The following is a 21,621-nucleotide window of genomic DNA, read 5'->3' on the forward strand; positions in this document are numbered from 1 at the left end:
GCCTGGGTGGCTTAGTCGTTAAGTGTCTGCCTTCGGCTCAGGTCATGATCCCAGGGTCCTGGGATCGAGTCCCACATTGGGCTCCCTGCTAGGCAGGAGGCCTGCTTCTCCCTCTCCCCTCCCCCTGCTTGTGTTCCTGCTCTCACTATCTCTCTCTGTCAAATAAATAACTAAAATCTTAAAAAAAAAATAAGGAAAGCAAAAAGACAAAAGGAAGGAAGGAAGGTAGGAAGGTAGGAAGGTACGTAGGAAGGACGGAAGGAAGGAAAAAAGCAAGCAAGCAAGCAGGTAGGCACTTTAATAGGGATCATGTCCTAACATACAGCTGCCTTGCCTTGCATAATACTTCAACTGTCAAGAACAAAGCTTTACAAATTGATCCTGCAACTTCTTTTTGCCTTTCACTGGCCAGTAACTATGAAACAGATTTCCAAAACATGTTTATAATCAGGTCTATATAACCAAAGGCAAACTAGAGCAGAACCAGGATTTCAGAACGATTCTATCTTCTTAATTTAACTTCTAGAAACACCACTTCCCACCCTGCAATGGGTTCCTGGCTTCTGCCACTTAGAACATCTCGCGCCGCCTAACAGCAGTTCCAGCTCCAGCACAGCCAACCATCTGTGGCTGTCTTTCACAATCCTGGCCATTAAGGAAATGCAATGTTTCAATGCTTTTTGGCCTGGCTAGATTCCTCTAGACATAAGCTAAGTGCACGCATTTTTTATTCTCCAGGGCTTGAGCTCCAGCAGTGTTTGTAACATGACATTCAAGACCTAAAACTGACCTTCACTGGGAGATTTGAACTGGCATTCTGAGACAACCTAACAGAATTATCTAAGCTGGGGGGAAAAAAAATTCTTCCATAAGGCTCTTAAATGCATTTCCTCTACAAAACTAACATCACTGCAATCAACTATTAACAACAAATATCACACACTGGCCTGCAACTAGGATCAGATGGGTGAGGCACTCACCTTGGGGAAAACAACTGAAGAGGGCAACAAAAAACCAAACTCCAGTAATCAAGATAATTAATATTTTAGTGCCATATTTTAAAGTATCAAAATCAGTGCAAAAAAAAATCCACCATGAAAATCAATCCAACTCATTTATACAACTCACTCTCACCCATTTCAATCCTGCCTCAATCTGTCAGGTCTGGTCTTTATTTAAAATTTTTTTATTTTGGGGTGCCTGGGTGGCTCAGTCGTTAAGCGTCTGCCTTCGGCTCAGGTCATGATCCCAGGGTCCTGGGATCGAGCCCCACATCGGGCTCCCTGCTCAGCGGGAAGCCTGCTTCTCCCTCTCCCACTCCCCCTGCTTGTGTTCCCTCTCTCGCTGTCTCTCTGTCAAATAAATAAAATCTTTAAAAAAAAAAAATTTTTTTTATTTTCTTCCTTTTATTGCATTAAACTACCACTTCTCTTACTTACTGAATTTTTGGGGCACCCCCTTAAATTTTTCACTCAAGGACAGTGCTTCACTCACTTCACCATAGCTTCAGTCCTGCCAACGCATATTAACTTAATACTCACGAGGAAATCCTGTGAGGTAGCCCCACCATTACTCTCATTTATAAATGAGTAAACACAAAAAGTTAGCTACTTTGTCCAAGATTGTGGAGCAAGGGTCGCCAAATCAGATTCCAAACCCAGCCAGCTGTGTAGCTCAGAGCCCACACTCTTAAAGACAAACACCACCTCTCAGGGTTTTGCATCAACAAAGGCATTTGGCATAAAATCATATAGTCCTAGGATTTTAGGAAATAAATAATATATGAAAACTATTCAAATAAACTATAATTAATGACAACCTGGGCAAATTTAGTTACGATTTGTTCATCACATTCATCGATGTCCTACAATATTTAGGCTAAGTGGTTGTTCCACCAAACTCCCAGAATTTTTCTAATTTGTCCCTAATACTTTAAGCCATCCTAATCCTCAGAATGAACCAAGGGGGAGACAGAAGATCAGACCCCTCACTCAAAGGACAGGAGCACAGATCTGAGTAGCCTAGAGTAGCTGGTGTCTATGCTTAGGTTCGGAGATAGCCTCACATACTGTGGGCTTTACAAGGCTAACTGAGCTACAGTGGGCATCGCAGGACGATGTTCAGAAATACTCCCGAATAATGTGTTCATTTAGTAAGAGAGTAGAATTTAGAAGTACAGCCATGACAGCTACAATGATCCTACCGTATTTGGCCAGTTGTAGTGATGGAGGTCATCACAGTTTGAAAGGGTCACAATGAAACCAGGCTGAAAAGAACCTAGAAAAGTTATCCTGGGAAGAATGGTTGAGGGAACGAGGGCTATTCTTTTGAGGGCGGTGAAAAAGACAACCTCAGTCAGGGAAGTGGCGCCGAGCAACTATTTTCAATTATCTGCAGAGTTAGTGGATTTAATGTGTGTGACACCAAAAGACTGAAGTTGGACAAGTGGACGACAGTTTACGGACGGCAGTTTCAAGGACTGGCTTTCATCTCAGTATCGAGAAAAAAATCTTCCAACAATTAGACCTGTCCAGCAATGAAAAAGCTTGCCTCCAGAGGAGGTGAGTTGGCTGTCAGCTGCTGTAGAAGGGACCCAGCACAGAACGGCCACTTGGACAGAAGGACTCAAATCCCTTCCAATTCTAAGACATTAAGAAATGGAACAAATAATTAAACTCAACACGTTCATTGTTATGCATAGTGTTTAGTTCCTAAAAACCCTAGAAAACTAAAACAAAACTCTGAGCTCAACGGGAAGGAGGTCTTGCACTTTCATTGTATTCCAAGTTAGATTCTTGATTTTTTTTTTAAAACGAAGCCACCGAAGTAACGCAAGGTAAAAATCAATCTCCCTCATGGAAAAACTAAATGGTGTCCTGAGACAGTATTTATAGTTACCATTTAAGAAAATTAGGAAGCTGTATTCACATACGCAATCAATATTTTATCATTCTCCCACAAACTATATCGGCTATTCTTACCAAGATGTACAGAAATCCTGCAGAAGAAAAAATACAGAAGCAGCTGAATTAGAATTTAGGAGAACAAAGCAAACCAAAAGTTGAATCAAATGCATCAGCAGCACCCAGGTGTGCCCAATGATGACAGAATTTCTAAAAATCAATTTTGGGAGTCTTCCAAAAGAGGTACACACATAACTTTAAGTAAGTATTTTTGTTTGGGCAAGAATGGGAACAAGACAAGTTAAAAAAAAAAAATAGGAGGACACAATTAATAGTTTAAAAACAGTGAGTTTTGGGGGCGCCTGGATGGCTCAGTCAGCTGGGCATCTGCCTTTGGCTCGGGTCATGATCCCACAGTCTCAGGATCGAGCCCCATATGTCAGGCTCCCTGCTCAGGGGGGAGTCTGCTTCTCCCTCTGCCCCTCACCCCACTTGTGCTCTCTCTCTCCCACTCTCTCAAGTAAATAAAATCTTTTAAATAAAATAAATAAAATAAAAACTGAGTCTTTTAAAAACTCACTGTAGCTTCTTGTAGCTTCTGCTGCGTGACTGAGTGGGTACACATACGCACACATACATGTACACACACATACACACACACCCCCTATATATTGCCTAAATCCCACTGGATTATACTAGTGATTCCATTCAAAGCACCACATTTACTGAGGAAGATTTTCAATGAAATCAAAGTATTATGACTCCAGGGAAGAAGGAAACAAACCAGAGAGAGAACCTTCCTACTTGCCAGACATTTTACACAGATGACCCCTTCTGATCCTCCCAAAAGCCCTGTGAAGTGGGGGTTCTTACAAAGGAGCAAATCAAGTTAATTAACTTCCCCCAAAGTCAACCAAGCCAGTAAGAGGTGGAGCCACAGGTATGACTGACTCCAAAGCCCAACTTTATTTCCTCTGCCTCACAGCCAGCTGCTGGTGCCGATCACTTACTATGCCAAAACCCACTAGAGAACTTCCACCTGGAACTTCCTGCAGGTATGTTAAACTTGTCATCATCCCCAACCCTGGACTGCCCTCCTTCGTTAACCCTTCGAAGGGTTGCCTTTGGCTCTGCCCTTCCCACCATTCGCACGTACAGATAATCAATCCTATTAGGTGCTCCTGTCACGACCTCAGCTTCTCCCAAATCCCCCCGTTTCCATTACTTTTACCCTATACCTGATCTAAACTGTTGTGACACCATCTTAGGTATGCTCCACTTTCTCTCCACTATGATCCACACCACACTTCGATATGAAAAACAACGATCGTGCCACTAAAGGAGTTTGAGGAAGGCACCAACTCCCCACCACCTTCCTATTTATAAACTCAATCTGGAATTACACGTAAGCCCCAAAGGACAATTCTAATTCCCATGCCTATATAATTCTTCCACCTCTAGGTTTCAATCAAAACACCCTTAATTTTAATTGCCTCCTCTCAGAGATGATCCCTCCAACAATAACACCCTGCTCCCACTTTTCTACCTGCCAGTACTTCTGCCCATCCTTCAAGGCTCGGTTCTAATGCCATCTCTCCCTCAGCTTTCACTGGATTTGTTTATCCAGAAGTATATCAAACAACTATTAAGCATTAACTGTATGTGAGACATTGAAGATACAAAAAGAATTCAGTAACTTCATAACAAGTAACTTCAGTGTTCCTATTTTTAAAAAAAAATGCATTCTTTTTTTAATAGCACTCAGTATACTCTGCCTTATAAAACAATTAATTGGGTGTATGTTTTACCTTATCAATTCCTTAAAGGTAGAGACCACTTTTTATTCCTATTAACAGGATGCTATTGGAATACACTGATTCAACAAGTATTTACTGAAGTTAAAAGTCTGTTTTTCCTACTTTCACTCTAGAACCTTCCAATCCAGTTTTGTTTTTTTTTTTTAAGATTTTATTTACTTGACAGAGAGAGACACAGCGAGAGAGGGAACACAAGCAGGGGGAGTGGGAGAGGGAGAAGCAGGCTTCCCGCCGAGCAAGGAGCCCGATGCAGGGCTCGATCCCAGGACCCTGGGATCATGACCTGAGCCAAAGGCAGACGCTTAATGACTAAGCCACCCAGGTGCCCCTCCAATCCAGTTTCTAAATAGCCTGAATGATCTATTTAAATGTGAATCAGAGTGTCAGTCCCATATTTAAAAGGGTTTTACCTTGGATGAGGCAATGACACCAAAAACCCCAAGCAACAAAGGGGAAAAAAAAACCAGAACAGATAAACTGGACTTCATCAAATTTAAAAACTTGTGTGCTTTTTATTTTTTTGAAGATTTTATTTATTTATTTATTTGACAGAGAAAGACACAGCAAGAGAGGGAACACAAGCAGAGGGAGTGGAAGAAGCAGGCTCCCCACTGAGCAGGGAACCCAATGCAGGGCTTGATCCCAGGACCCTGGGATCATGACCTGAGCCGTAGGTGGATGCTTAATGACTGAGCCACCCAGGCGCTCCAAAACTTGTGTGCTTCTAAGGATAACATCAAGAAAAGTAAAAAGACAACCCAGATAATGGAAGAAAATGTCTGCAAATCATTATCTAATTAAGGGACCTGTATCCAGAATACATAAAGAACTTAACAATGAAGGAACAAATGAGCCCACCTGCAAATGGGCAAAAGATCTGAACATTCTCCAAAGAAGATATACAAATGGTCAAGAGCACATGAGAAGATGTTCACTATCATTAGTCCTTAGGGAGATGTAAATCAAAATCACAATGAGATACCACTTCACACCCACAAGGGTGGTGAAAATCGAAAAGACATAATGTAAAGACACGGGAACCCTCATTCACTGTTCGAATATAAAACGGTTGAGCTGCTTTGGACGACTGCTGGCAGTTCCTCGAGATGTGAGACATGGTGTTACCTTGTGATTCAGAAACTCCACTCCTAGCTATGTATCTATACCCGAGAGAGAGAAAAACACATATGCACACAAAAACTTGTATACTTGGGGCGCCTGGGTGGCTCGGTTGGTTGGGCAACTGCCTTCGGCTCAAGTCACGATCCTGGAGTCCCAGGATCGAGTCCCGAATCCGGCTCCCTGCTCGGCGGGGAGTCTGCTTCTCCCTCTGACTCTCCCCTCTCTCATGTGCTCACTCTCTCTCTCAAATAAATAAATAAAATCTTAGAAAAAAAAAAACTTTCATACTAATGTTCATAGCAGTTAACAACCCAAGTGTCCATCAACTAATGAAGAAACAAAATGTGGTATATAGGATATCCTAATAATAGGATATTATCTGGCGATAAAAAGAAATGAAGTAGATACATAACTACACAGCTGAACACAGTTTAATCTTGAAAACGTGTTTAGTGAAAGAAGCCAGATACAAAGTCACATCTTGTATAAGCCCATTTACATGAAATATCCAGAGAAGGCAAATCCATACAAACAGAAAGTAAATTAGTGATTACCAGGGGCTGGGGGGGGCGGGGTAGAAGGGAGCCACCACTAATGGGTGCAGGGTTTCTTTCTGGGGTAATGAAAATGTTCTCCAATTAGACAGTGGTGATGTGATGATTGCAGGATTCTGTAAGTATACAAAAAACCACTGGTTTATATGCTTTATGAGGAGAAATGTTCCTGTATACAAGTTATCTCTCAGTAGAGCTGTTGTACATAAAAACTAGTAACAATAACAACAAAACCCCAGTCACTTCTCATCCAGTTGCCCCGGAAGCCCAAACTCCTGGATCATGCCTCAAGGCCTATGCAACCCTTGCAATCTCCCTTCTACCATCTCCTCCTCGCTCACAATGCTCCAGAAACACCTGCCTCCTGTCCTCCATGAAAAAGGCTCACCCCTTCATGAGGTCTCTCCATGTGCCATTCTGTCTGCCCCCAAATCTTCACACACCTGGCTCCTACCCCTTCTCAGGGCTCAGCTTAAATATCATCTCCTCAGAGAGGCCTTCTCCGACCTCACAGGCTAAAGTGGTCTTCCCAGTCACTCTTCATCACTGCACTACCGTAATTTTTTGGTAGTACTTATACAGGATATAAGGCATAACGTATATAAGGTTACCTTGATTATCTTTCCCTTGTTTATAGTACATCTCCCCTCCTGCCTTAATAGGCTATCAAAACATTTGTTGAGCTGAACTGACATAAAGGAGTTTACTATTCAGGTGCTGAGAGACTATAACTGATGTTACAAAATAGATCACCTGACAGGGAGGTGATAATGAATGTATTAGAGGTATAGACGGGTATAAGAGAAATTTCAGGGAAGAAAACGATGTGTAGCTGCAACAGCTGTGGAAAATCTTCATGGAAGCAATGAGATTGAAAACTGAGAGATTAGGGCACCTGAGTGGCTCAGTCGTTAAGCATCTGCCTTCGGCTCAGGTCATGATCCCAGGGTTCTGGGATCAAGTCCCACATCAGGCTCCCTGCTCGGCGGGAAGCCTGCTTCTCCCTCTCCCACTCCGCCTGCTCGTGTTCCCTCTCTCGCTGTCTCTCTCTCTGTCAAATAAATAAATAAAATCTTTAAAAAAAAAAGAAAACTGAGAGATTAAGGGAAGTGTGAAAGGCATTTCAGGAGAAAGGCACACCTAAACAATACCCTCCCCACCTTGTCCATGACCTCAACTCTTCACCCACACACACATCCCACCATGACTCACGGGAACATCACGTGAAACCTAGAATTTGAACCCAAGTCGGTAAGTGCCTCAAGGGTACTTCTGCATGCCTCCTCATACCTAATGCAGGCATAGAAACATCTGCCAAATGACTAATGAAACAGCAGGTTCAGGTATTATTCCAGAAGTCTTAACAATTACAATGAAAGGCAATTTCTACCTCCTCACAATTGCGTCAAGTTTCTATTTTAGACCTTTTGGAGTTCTTTTGGGGGGAGGGAGGAAGTCAGTGTTTCCTTATTTAGATTTTAAATAAAAATGTTTGAGGAACAGAACAACAAACCACATACCTCTAGCCTACCCTTAAAGAACCTTCTGAATCTCGGTGTACTTGTGGACAGCTAGCTGCAATCTGCTGACCCAGCGTGCCGTTTATAAGGCAGGAAGGGGGTGTTTCACCAGGTACTGGAGTACCTACATAACCTAATGGGAACTTTAACCCTACCTATGGAGTCCCAAGTTTGAATACTAGCTTCTCTATTTAACCAGCTATTTGACCTAAGGCTAGTAAAGCAACCTCTCTGAGGCCATTTCTTCATTTGTAAAATGATGGAGTAACAAGTGCTCTGTGGATCTGTGTGTAAACTAGAGGGCAATGTAGTGGGCGAATCCATCCAAGAGAGCACACGCTTGACCCACTGCAAACGTTAGTTACGATGACCAAGTCACAGGAATTACAAAGTGCCAAAGTCACAGGCTGCTGGTCAATAAGCAAGTGCTGAAGAACAGAAAATAATTAATTTCTAGCCTCTTGGGAATTTGATGAGCAGGAGTGACTTTGCATTATTTCAATACTATCAGCCTCTCCGGCTAAATAAGGGATGCTTGCTGCCAGGCCTGTCGTCTAACTAGTACAAGAACTCTTGGAACTTGGACATGAGACTGTTAAAATATAACATCAGCCATCTAATTGCACTTCATGATCATGAAACTGTACAAATGAGACCTTTTGTACCATGTCTTAAAGGCCAACTTGAGAACTAAACACTAAAGTGAGGAGGGTGGGGTGGGGAGAGGCACAGAGTAATTCAAGGCCTCTACCACCTGCTCATGCTTTAAAAAAACAATCTAGTTTGCTGAAAGACAATACATGCTCAAGCTATCTGACCCACTGTAAAAGAATACGAAGAAAAACAATTTCCAAGTCCTTAAATCTTCTTACAACATGGATTACACAGAGTGTTAAAGAGCACACTAGCCTAATACAATACCATTTAACAATTTACTTGGTAGATTTCAAGGGAACTAGGCAACTCAGTATGTCCGTTATAACGGGTGGATTTGTAGTTAATAGTCTGGTACCCAATTTACTACTTTCATGATCAGGTGCCATCACTTGAGTTCTAGGAAGTTTGAACCAGAAGTTTAAAAGTTTGATTAACTATGATGTGGCTATATGCGTGTGTATCTTAAAGGTAAGCCCAAGCAATGAAAGCTGGAAAAGGTAACATGGAGAAGGTATAAAAACCCTTTCCTTTGACAGTATAATAAGAGGTGAATAAAGACTAAAATGATACCATAAAAGATGTGATCAAGCCACAAAAGCAATGATCTCTTGTGGACCACAAACAAGCTCTAGAAGACATTCAGTTATGTGGTGGCAATGACCATCCCATCTCTTCACCTGGTAGTCAGACTCATCTGTCAAAACTCAGCTCAGCAGTCATCTCTAGAAAGCCTTCCTTAATCCCACCACCTCCTCAATGCTGGGTTGGCCACACTTCCCCATGTGCTACAGGACCTACACAGGCACATCTTTCAGTCTCCATTACTTTCTCCTGGTTTGCCTGCCTCTACCTAACAACTCAGAAGCTCCTTCAGGAAATAGACCTAGTCTCACTTCTTTGTATTCCACAAGCCAACACTGCTTGGCACTTACACATCTGTTGAAAAGACCTATTTACTAGGATGTTCAGGGAAGCATGCTTTGTATACCAAAAGACTGTAAATAGGGGCGCCTGGGTGGCTCAGATGGTTAAGCGTCTGCCTTCAGCTCAGGTCATAATCCCAAGGTCCTGGGATCGAGCCCCACATCGGGCTCCTAGCTCAGCGAGGAGCCTGCGTCTCCCTCTCCCTCTACTGTTCCCCCTGCTTGTGCTCTCTCACTGTCAAATAAATAAATAAAATCTTAAAAAAAAAAAAAGACTGTAAGTAACCTAAATACTATCAACAGAAGACTAGTTAAATCAGCAGTTCTCTAAGTGTGGTCCAAGGACCCCAAGGGTCCACGAACACCCACTCTTTCAGGGGTGAGTTCCCTCTTTCTCTAACTACACATCTGTGTGAAGCCAAATATTCTTCCAATACTTTAACCAAAACAACATAGCATATGAACTGAATTAAGAAGCAGATATAAGAATCCAGCTTTCAGAACACCTGGGCGGCTCAGTCAATTGAGCAACCAACTCTTGGTTTCAGCTCAGGTTGTAATCTCAGGTTGTGAGATCGAGCCCCATGTGGGGGCTCATGCTCAATGGGGAGTCTGCTTTAGATTCTCTCCCTCCCCCTCGCTCACACTCTCTCTCTCAAAATAAAGCTTAAAAAAAAAATCCAGCTTTCTTTTACAAAGCAAGACATTGAAGAGATTTCTGAATATGTGAAAACAACATTACTCTTCTCAGATTTTGTTTTGGAAAAGTTATTTTTCATACAAATATGCTAATAAGTAATGGGCTTATTATTGTAACTTTCAATGAATTCATAAATATTTTTTAAATTTCTCAGCTTTAACTTCTAATATAGTTAATATCTGTAAGTATAACCCATATCAAAGGCTCTATGGAGTTCTCAATGAGTTTTAAATGGGAGACCAAAATGTCTAGAGAATAGCTGGTTAGAAAAACTATGGTACAGCTGTACAATAAGAGTATGTGGCAATTTTCCAAAAGAATGAGGTACACTGATATCTGCTAGTAGAAACCAACATCTAAGCTATACTGCTAAGACGTGAAAAACAAAGTATAAATTTGTACCTTTTAAAAAAGAGGCTACTGCTTTGCCTATATATACTATATATATGCATGCAAATTCTCTGGATGAACATCCAGGAAAAGCAACTAGTAGGTATCCCTGTACAGAGCAACTGGGGAAAGAGGGTCAAGGAAAGGGAAGAGACTTTCCACACCATTCCTAGTGTATTAATTTGAGAATTTTACCCTCGGGGCGCCTGGATGGCTCAGTCAGTTAAGCGTCTGACTCGATCTCAGCCCAGGTCATGGTCTCAGGGTCTTGGGATCCAGCTCCACGTTGGACTCAATGCTCAGCGGGACATCTGCTTGAGGATTCTCTCCCTCCCCCTCTATTCCTCCCCCCGCCCTGCCAGCTTGTGTGCACGCACTCTCTCAAATAAATAAATCTTTAGAAAAAAAGAAAATTTTACCATCTACATGTATTACCTTCTTGAAAAATCAAAGATGGGTAAAAATTATACTGAAATGGCACAGGGGCATTAAACTCACATTAAAGAACAGACTGTAATGGCACTGGAAAATATTAAATGATGTGCTGTAAAAGTAAAGCAAGCAATTTTCAAAACAGTAATACATAGTATCTTTTTTTTTTTTTTTTTTTTTTTTGAGACAGCGTAGAGGAGACGGGGGAGAGGAAGAGAGAAAATCTTAAGCAGGCTGCACTCTCAGTGCAGAGCCAACACGGGGCTCAATCTCATGACCCTGAGATCATGACCTGAGCCGAATCAAGAGTCAGGCGCTTAACCGACTGAGCCACCCAGGTGCCCCATTAGTATATTCTTGAAAATCAGCCTGGGAGGATATACTGTATATAAAAGTATTAACAGTATTTTTTCCTTCCAGTTAGTGGAATTACAAGTGTTTGTCTTATTTATTTTTCTTGGTTTTCTAAACCTCTGATAACTTACATATGCTATTTTTATAATCAGAAAAACAAGGAAAAGAGTTTACATATGTATCAATGTATGCATATCTATGTCTATACTTAGGCATAAAACATTTAATAAGCAAAAAAGTACATGAACAAATTAGAATCTATTATCAACTTTTATACCAAGACTTTGGATATTTGTAAGCTAAGTTTAAAATTCCCTTCTTCTTCTACAGTTTAAAAACTACTCCGGTACGGTCGTTTTATTTCTAGTAACCTATTCCATGGAAAGTATATTTGCCCCATGATTTACCTACAGTGACGTTCGTAAGATCATTACTAAACAGCAAGTAACCCAATGTTTCACACCAGATTGGTTAGGCATGTTCCAGTTCAACCCTTAAGGCAAATTCACCTAAGGTGCTCAGGCCAAAATTCTAGGACTGATTGTGGGCTGCTTTCTCTCCATCACCCCTCACAACCAACTCATTCTGTCCAGTCGACCTGGCCTTCATACGCATCCTAAAGCCCTTCATTTCTCTCTACCTTCGCCACTACTGCCCAACCCGAGCCATGGTCCACTCTCCTCACCTATACTGGTCTTACTGGTACCACTCTTGCTTAACTGGAGTCACTTCACACAGCATCCCAAAGGTCAACTTTTAGAAAGTAAATCCATTCATGTCAGTATCCTAATTAAAACCTTCAATAGCTTTCCAGTGCCCTTAAAATAAAATCCAATCCAATTCACATTTTCCAAATTTTCTACAAGGCAGAACTCCAATCTAGGCTAGAAAAAGCTCCTTTTTGATGACCACACTGGGGGCACCCGGGTGGCTTAGTTGGTTAGGTGTCTGCCTTTGGCTCAGGCCATGATCTCAGAGTCCTGGGATCAAGCCCCAGGGGAATCTGCTTCTCCTTCTCCCCCTCCCCCGTCATGCTCCTGCACTCTCTCCTCTCAAATAAATGATCTTTAAAAAAAAAAAAAAGACCACACTGGAAGAATGCTCAGATTCAGCTGTGCATGTGGCCGAAGCAGACATACTGTTAGGGGACACCTTATTCAAGTCACAAATAGTTCCTGGGGCGCCTGGGTGGCTCAGTCAGTTAAGCGGCTGCCTTCGGCTCAGGTTCTGATCCCAGGGTCCTGGGATGGAGCCCCCAAGTCCAGTCGGGCTCCCTGCCCAGCGGGAGTCTGTTTCTCCCTCTGCCCCTCTTCCCTGCTGATGCTCTCAAATAAATAAAATCTCAAAAAAAAAAAAAAAGTCACAAATAGTTCTCTTCCAACACCCATGAAAACCCTCAGACAAAGAAACCAGAAAAAGTAAGATGTTGTAGAGTGGACCTGTGGAATCAAGAGATGCCCCAAACTGGTCAAATCCTTTGATGTGGTTTTGGAATGTAAGCGAGGTTTGGGGGGGGGAGGTCTGGATCGGAAGACCAAGAAAGGAGTCGTCTTTGGTGCAAAATAGTGGTTTATTAAAGCACTGGGACAGGACCTGTGGGCAGAAAGAGCTGCTGCACCTGGACCTTGAGGAGTGGGGATTCTACACTCTCAGGAGTTGGGGGAAGTAAGGAAAAGGGAGGTTTCAAAAGAACTTTCATATGCTAAAGAGGACCCACCTACAAGACACCTACAAGGTACCAGAGGCCATGCCATTGTCAAGTTAAGGTTGTTTTCCCCTCTAGCAAGGTATTAACATGAAGACAGCTGGGAGATTCCTGGAAGAATGTCACACATGTCCCACCCAGGAGTGGGGGGGTGGGGGGGAGGTTGCAGGGTGTCAGGTTATGCTTTGTCTTCAGCCAGCCTTATGCTCCCTCATCACCTTGACCTGGGCTATACCCAGGGTCTGACCAAGCTAGGAAAAAAAAAAAAAGAACAGAGACTATTCTAGAAATCCTATAAGCCAAGACACTCTATAATCTACACAAAGGTTAACTATTAAAAGTTGTTTTAGATACCTTGTTCAACTCTGTCAAGTCTCTCGAATACAACCTTTCTATCCTCCAAGGCTCAGAAGTTATCACTCTTACATAAGAAAAGACACACATTTATACTTAAAGAATACAAAAACAAAAACAAAAACCTGAGCCCTCTGAACTAGGTCAGCTTTTCAGAGAAAAGAGGCTCAGGCCATAGTCTAATTTGAAATGCTGGTCCCATCTGCAAACCCCAGCAAGAGCTGCAGTTAATATTAATTAAGAGCAGAAACAGGTTTGTTCTTGAACATCCTTTCTCCCAATCAAGTCCAGGATGCTTCCAAATGGAAATCTGCCAATTTTCCTGCACTTGAGACAGTAGATCCAGTACAGAATAATGTGATTTTTTTTTAAATGTCACTATTTGTCCAACCCTTAAAGCAGGATTCTCACATCCTTTCAGAGGGAGGTTTCAGTCACCATCACTCAACAGAAGAGATAAGGAGTTTTAATAGGACTCACTACTAAGTGCCAGCCGTGTGTGTGCATGCACATGCTTATACACATGTATGCACACACACAGAAAGGCTAATAGTCCTTAGAACAGAGTGTAGGACCCCCTCCTGGCAATCTATGAGAACTCTCCCTTCTATTTACTCATGCAAAGTACTAAAGAAAACCAAAGAGAACCAAAGATTTGGTTTCTGATTTGGTCTTCATTTTTTTTTTTTAAGATTTTATTTATTTGAGGGCACCTGGGTGGCTCAGTCGGTTGAGCGACTGTCTTTGGCTTGGGTCATGATCCCGGAGTCCCAGAATCGAGTCCCATGTCCGGCTCCCTGCTCGGCGGGAAGCCTGCCTCTTCCTCTGACCTTCCCCCACTTTTAAGCTTTTTATTTATTTGAGAGAAGCTTAAAAAAAAAAGATTTTATTTATTTGAGAGAGAGCAAGCAAGCACAGAGGGAGAGTGAGGGGGAGAAGCAGACTCCCCGCTGAGCAGGGAGCCCGATGCGGGGCTCGATCCCAGGACCCTGGACCCTGGGATCACGACCTGAGCCAAAGGCAGACACTGAACCGACTGAGCCACCCAGGCGCCTGGGTGTGGGTCTTCATATAAAGTCTTTGATTAAATCTCAGCCTGCACTGCTCCAGGCAGATGAGGCAGTGCCAATGGGTGACAGCTATCTTGAGGCTAATCTGATCCATAGTAAACACAAACTTTTACCATAAATCGAGGCTAATTAAACAGAATGCACTCAATTACTGGAGGTTATCTGACTTCTGAGTAGCAGACAGAATGCGTGACCCATGCCTCCAACATAGACTTGAACTCTTTTTATGCACAAGGTACTTCCGCCATCCATATCCCTGGCCCTGAAGTCTCTTCATCGGGAACTGGAACATGGTGAAGAGAGAAGGGACAACAAGGGGCACATGATTATCTTAAATAGTGCTACAACCCCCAGTGCCTTGAACACTGTCTGACACATCAGAGGTACTCGGTAAGTATCTACCGGATGAATCAGACGTTTGCTGCACTGCATGTGACAACATCAACAAGTTATGTGAAGAGTAAAGAAGTGAATGCTGCCAGGGCAGACGAGGGAAGGCTTCCCAGAAGCAGTGAGGAGCCCTTTCCAGGACGAGCAGCTTGTCATTTCAGCAGGCGGTGGCTGCAAGAGAGCCATGTGGGCAGGAGTACGCCAGAAGCAAGGCTGGAGGAGATGGCCTGAGATACTTTCCAACTCAAATTCCCACCAACATTTTATCTCCTGGGGTTTTGTCATGCTTCATCATCTCCTCCAAACCTTCAACTTTAATAACGGGGGTACATACAGAGGGGCTGCTGTGTTTCTCTACCAGAAAATTAGCTAAAAGCAAACAGAAGGTAACAGAAAAATAAATACTGCGGAATGTTTTCTTATTTACCAGGCACTGAGCCTGTAAGACTCTTCGAACCTTCTGTGAGAAAATCTGAGAACACCCTCCAAGTCCACCAGAAACAAGCCACTTTGAAAACAAATTGCTGCCCTCCATTTTTCTTCTCTTTCACTGATAAACAGTTTTTAAATTGGTTTATACAAAAACTACTTGGTTCCCAAGAGAAAAAGAAAATCTAAACACTTCATAGTCACAGTCTTACAGCAGGGAGAAACTCTGGGAGAAAATGAAGGCACGTGAAAGAGAACAGAAACTAAAATCCAAAAACCAGGGAAAGTTTAAAAAAAAAAGTGAGAGTAAGGGACAACAGCAACTGGAAAGTTTTCAAAACCTCTATGAAAGTTCGGAAGTAAGCTACTTCCCATCACATTCTCTTTAAAAATGGAAAGGGCACTAATCCAGTTTGGGACGGACAGGGTGCAGTCCCTCATGCCAGAATGAAACCAGCCCCCCCGAGTCAGGTATAGAGAATGCTAAGAAATGGGCTCAAAGCCACCGCACCCTTTCCTCCCATCACCAAACCTCCTGGCTCCCTACCTCAGAGAAACCAGAGCCAATTACAGCCCCTCTCACACAGCTCTTCCCCCAAACTGCATTCCGAAACAAAAAGAATAAAATGCAGCTAAATGTGGTATTAAAATTAAAACAGACCCAATTGAGGTGAGAGAAAATTCAAGGTGCAACCGGGTACACAGAACTTTTCCTTCTGAGAGATGGGGGGCGGGGGGGAGGAGGCCGAGTCTTTTTGAGAATCAAAATAAAATCTTGCTTTTGCAATAGCTGAAGAGATAATGAATAAAACTCTGCCTTGGAGAGGTTTCTTAATTCCTAGCTTTTACGCTGTTTTTCAGCACGGTCCTCCGCCCACCTCTGCAAACTGATCTGTGCTTCTGTAATGAAGATCTCCGGATAATTAGCCCACCGATGGGCAAATAACTACCCTGGAGACCGCTGAGGGCAGCAGCGAATAAAGCACCCCGTTTGCAATAACAAGTTTTCATGAAGGAGTTGCTAATTATGAGCATATATGCATCCCAGAAGGGTTATGTACCAGCAGCGCAAACTGCCACCTCGCGCCTTTTAATGCCAATTCATCGGGAACTGGGGTGGACGTGGGGCGGAAGGAGAGGGGTGAAGAGCCCTACTGAAAGAGTAAGCCATCAGGCGATCTGCATCCCCAAATCCACGACGCCAGCCAAGGGAAGCTTTCTCAAGAAGCCATTTCCAGGGAAGCTGGATTTAAAATATAATTTATCAGATCGAGTCTCCTACTTACGGAGTCTCCTAACGGCCAGGCCCCGGCTGGGGAAGGAGGGCCAGGGAAGGAGGGGGAGTTCGTGGTGAGAGTTTACCTTAGAAGGCGGCCGCGGACAGACAGGCCTTTCAAAGCCACCGGGGCTCTGCCCCAAGGCCCGGGGCGGCGCGGAGGGGCAGGAATAGCGCGCGGCTGCGAGCCCTGCGGTGCCACTGGTTCCCCAGCGCGCAGTGGGACCCGACTCCCACAGGTGGGCGGCGAGAGCAGGGGGCGCCCCAGTTCCCTGGGGGCGCGAGGGAGGTGTGGGCAGAGAGGGCTTTGCCTTAAAGAAGCAGGGCGAGAGGGAAGCTCGGGGTTTTTCGGCTGTCTGGGTGGTTACCCTTAGCTGGATGGTTACCGGCTCTTCCCCAAGACAGGAGGAGCCCGGGCGGAGAGAGGAGCCCCATGCACCTCCCACCCTCCTCCCTGCGAGCCTCGGCCTCCTCCAGGGGCGCGGTTAAGCCGCACGGCCGCGGGCCACCGTTTGCATGCTCCCAGGCACGTAGGAGCCTGCACGACCGCACGCGGGCGGGGGAAGGGCGCCCGGGGGCCGAGGAGACCCGACCCAACCCGATCCCGCTACGGCTCACCCCCGCACCCCTCACCGGTGTTGGCTTTGATGTTCTCCCGCAAGAAGTGGCCGCTGGAGAGATGCTGGAGGCCAAAGCTCTGAGCGATCCTCTGGCACACGGTGCCCTTGCCCGAGCCGGGCGGCCCAAGGATGACCGCGCGCAGGAGTTTGGAAGCCATTGCCTTCGCCAGGCAGGGAAGGGGCGGCCAAACAGGCAACCCGGACAGCAGCCTCGGAAAAGCCCCGGGAACTTTGTTGCCGCTGCTTCTGCCTCTGACACTCTCCGCTCGCGCGGGTACTCGCCGGGCGCCCCTGCAGGGGGAAGGAGTGACTTTTGAGACAACCCCTCCCTTCAGCCCCGCGCCGGGGCCGGCTCGAAGGCGGAGAAAGGCGCCACGCTACCCATCCCCGCCCTCCTCGCCCCCACGCCGCGATTCGGTACGAGTCCCGAATCCCCGGGTCGACCTCAGGGGCTCGGAGGGCCGCCCGGCCAGGCCCACCTCGGTCCCTTCCTCTTTTGCTCCCCACGGCGTTCGAGGAAGGGACCAGGCCGCCTGGCATCCCCGCGCCAGGCTCCACCGAGGGGGAAGCCGGGAGGGGCGGCGACTCCACGCGCGTGCCTCGTCGCCCCACGCACCGGGCGGCCTGGGGGCCGAGCCCCTGCCCCGGCCTCGCACGTGGGCAGCGCGGAGTCTGCGCCGCGGCCCCTCCCCAGCGGCTGTCAATCCCCCGGAGTCGCCGCCGCCCGCCGCCCGCGCGGACCGCCCAGCGCCCACCTCCGCCGGGGGGAACCAATGCGCTCCCCGCCGCGGGGAGCCCGAGTCCGGTCGCCTCTCCACCCCAAGCAGTCAAGTAAACACACACCTCGGCTGGGACGCGGCGCTCCGCGAGGCTTCCAACCCGGATCCCGCTGGGCGGCGCCACCTCCGCCCGCCCCCACTCCGAGCCCCAGCCGGCCGCGCGGGACTCGCGCCTTACGTAAGCCGGGGAGACCGGCTCCGCGCGAGTCGCCGGCCGGCGCCCCCTCCCCTTCCCGCCGCTCCGCTCGCCCCCCGCCCCCCCGGCCCACGTGCTCCCCACCCCCCGGCGGGGGCTGTGGGGGCGCAGGGACACACCCTTCTCTTGCGGTCGCCTGGGGACCCCGTCTACTGTTGAGGGGACGGAAAAATACAACTTGTTGATCGCCTACTGTGCGTCAAGTTCAGGGCTAGGCGATTTCCTTACGCAACAGCCGTTCCAGATAGAGTATTCACAGAGGAGGAAAGGAGGCTTGGCGTATCGCCGTTCATTCAGCAAATGTTTATTGAGCTTATACCGTGTTCCAGACACTGTTTTAGGCGCTTGGCATATAGCTGTGAACCAAAGAGATGGATGGAGGTTTGAACCCTCAGCTGCCTGACTCCAAAGCCCGGCTCCTTAGGGAAGAGGGAAGGAGGGGATGATCTCTAACCTGTGCCCAGGTTCTTAGAGCGAACTGATTTCAGGACTTCAGGGCCCAGGATGTTTGGCACTACAGTTATAACTCACCAAGTCCAAAGGGTGCTCTCTCCTCCCTCCCCTCCCCTGCGTATCCCACTCCATATTCTCTTAAGTCTGTTCCTACCCACCCAGCCACCCCCCACAGCCTTCATTTCCCACTCGCGCTAGTGTGATAACTGCCAGCCCTTAAGTCTCTAGCTTCCGCCGGTCCATCCTCAGTGCAGCCACCAGAGACGTTGCTAACGTGCAAATCAATTTCTGTTATTTCCCCACCTCAGATAAAAATCGTCCCTTCTTCAGGAGAAGAGCCTCCTCTAGAGTCCTGGCTGCACTGTTGGGGGGCGGGGGGCGAGTAAGTAAGAGCCTGGCAGAGTATTTCTTTCTCTCTGTCCCTGACATCCCCAGACCCTCTCCTCCAGTACCTCCTCCAAAGACAGCCAGCCAGACAACGCCTAGTCTCCATCTACCTGAGAGCACATCCAGGCCACCAACCTCAGCTCATCATTTGTTCAATAGGCTCATTCCCTTGTCTAAAATATCTCAGAGTTTGCTGTAGACATCAGGAGGTTGTTACACTGAGCCCCTTCAGCCCTTCACCTGGGAACAAAGAGGAGAGCTTCCGTGAATGTGGGGGTGACTTAAATTTCCCCTCCCTTTCCCTCCATATGCTGTGCAATATATAGTAGATACGTTGCAGTCCTCCTCAGACCTGAGCATGCATCAGAATCACTCAGAGGGCTTGTTAAAACAGATTTGCGGAGCCCCTCCCCAACAGTTTCTGAATCTGTGGGTCTGAGGTGGGCATTTTTTAAAATTTATTTGACAGAGAGAGCGAAAGAGGGAACACAAGCAGGGAGAGTGTGAGAGGGTGACCCCAGGACCCCAGGATCATGACCTGAGCCGAAGGCAGACACTTAACGGCTGAGCCACCCAGGCACCCCAAGGTGGGCATTTCTAACAAGTTCCCAGGTAATGCTGAGGCTGCCAATCTGGAAATCAGCCCTTGAAAAGTGTGGTTTCCACACTCTGAAAACCTGCAGCTCTGCTGCATTGAGCTTCATTGAACACATGGGAGATATGTGGCCTCATGGTTCCTCTGCCTGCTCTGGGAACTTTGGCCCTTAACCTCTTCTTTTTCTAAAATGAGGACACTGGATTTACTATTCCCAAAGGTCCTTTTGTATCCATCAAGCATTGATTCTGTGAGTCCCCACAGGAAATAGTTCCTAGCCCTCACAAACTAGATGAACTATATCCCACCTTCCCTATCACCCAGTTCTTTTGCCTACTTTTTGGAAATGTGTTTACCAACATCACCTTATAATTTCTTGGAGTAGCATTAGTCACTCACGCTGTCATAGGACTTAGTGCTTTAGGAGTTTAGGAGCTTATATTATGAAACAAAGAGTTGTGACGTAGGTAAACTGAATAAAGAAACCCAGCCGAGATTGGAGGGAGCCCTCCATGAACCTTCGCCATGCACAGCCAAATCAGGCTCCTACAGTCCAGCAGCTGATTGGAAGCAATAGAACTGGAAGAAATGGGTTTTGGAGTTTAACACCCCTGGGATTAAATTGCAACAGCACCATTCACCACCTCTGCAAGTCTCTTCATCTCTGTGAGCCTTGGTTTGCTGATCTGTAAAAGGGAGCTAATACTTATTTCTTAGGCTAGTAGGGAGGCTTAAATGAGCTAAGGTACATATTGGATTCAGCACAGTGCTGGGCATATAATAAGTACTCAGTGGTGAACATCATCACTATTATTAACCATGGGACAATTATTTAGCTTCTCTGATTTCAGTTCCCTAATTGTGAGGAATAAATGAGCTAATGTGACAAAGTATTTCGCAGACTCCCTGGCCCTTGGGAGATACTCCATAAATGGTAGCTATTTTTATCACACATACACTCATTTAATCAACGTCTTCCTATTTCCTTTGCCTGGGGTTTTATTTTATTTTATTTTTTTCAAGATTTTATTTATTTATTTAACAGAGAGAGACACAGTGAGAGAGGGAACACAAGAAGGGGGGGTGGGAGAGGGAGAAGCAGGCTTCCCACTGAGCAGAGAGCCTGATGTGGGGCTCAATCCCAGGACCCTGGGATCATGACCTGAGCTGAAGGCAGACGCTTAATGACTGAGCCACCCAGGTGCCCCTGCCTGGGGTTTTAAATCTGTTTATAATATTTATCACAGTGTACAAAGTAATATATATCTATGTGTTTGTCTCCCCTAGAGACAAACTGTAAACTCACTCTAAGAGGACGGGCCAAATTTTATTCATCTTTCTATCCTCAAAAATATACAGCACTTTGCCGTAATAAGTGCTTTGTTAATGTTGGCTATTCTCCCCCCCCCCCCCCCCACTCGATGTCAAGCCCTGGCGTCTCTGGGCAACTTCACTGGGTGGTAATGCAAAGTCCACGTTTGATCTCACTTTACACATCCCTTACATCAGATTCTCTTACCTGGACTGCCGTGCTCCTGTTTAGTAAGCGTTCGTCATTTCCGTATCACTGTCACAGTTTTGCCATAACCTTGTACCACCTTGGTTCTTATCCACTTATCATGTTTCTTGAAATATTGACTCAGTTTGTTTAAATAATTTATTTAAAAAACTGAATGTAACTCAGTAACCATAAATAAGAGGACACACTAAAATAAAGATGAGAAAAATAAAAGAAGGTTACCAAATTGTAGCTGGAATCTACTAAAGTCACTCGTGTGCAGACCAGGTTGGCTCCCTCAACAGCCAGATACTTATGAAAGGCTCTTCCCACTAGGACTTCCCTCTCAGGAATCTCTACAGGTTTTAACTTACAGCTTCCCTTCCTGAACCTGCCAGTTCATCTGTCAGTATCCTGCTGCCAACCAACAGCCACATCATTGCTGTGTCCCAGGTTTTGGTCTTGCTGCCAGACCCATTTGATCTGACGCTTGGCTC

The 21,621-nt window shown here is 45.7% G+C and overlaps 1 protein-coding gene across 7 annotated transcripts in view; it reads right to left on the reverse strand.

The window, feature by feature from the left end:
• Window positions 1-21,621, reverse strand: part of AK4 (adenylate kinase 4) — a 126,577-nt gene that overhangs the window by 50,217 nt on the left and 54,739 nt on the right. For 2 of the 7 annotated variants that reach the window (XM_064589018.1, XM_045897488.2), the window contains exons 1-2: window positions 17,972-18,061; window positions 17,230-17,507 (exon numbers count right to left, since the gene is read on the reverse strand). The exons of 1 other annotated variant lie outside the window; for it this stretch is intronic. In XM_064589018.1, the coding sequence (XP_064445088.1) occupies window positions 17,230-17,374 (145 nt within the window). In that variant the 5' untranslated portion in view covers window positions 17,375-17,507; window positions 17,972-18,061. 4 more of the 7 variants (XM_045897487.3, XM_064589017.1, XM_045897486.2 and 1 more) reach the window with 4 other exon arrangements.

This window comes from Mirounga angustirostris, unplaced genomic scaffold (assembly GCF_029215605.1).
Source record: "Mirounga angustirostris isolate CCGP_5_RB_7025 unplaced genomic scaffold, mMirAng1.0.hap1 SCAF_4, whole genome shotgun sequence".
Classification (NCBI taxonomy): domain Eukaryota; kingdom Metazoa; phylum Chordata; class Mammalia; order Carnivora; family Phocidae; genus Mirounga; species Mirounga angustirostris.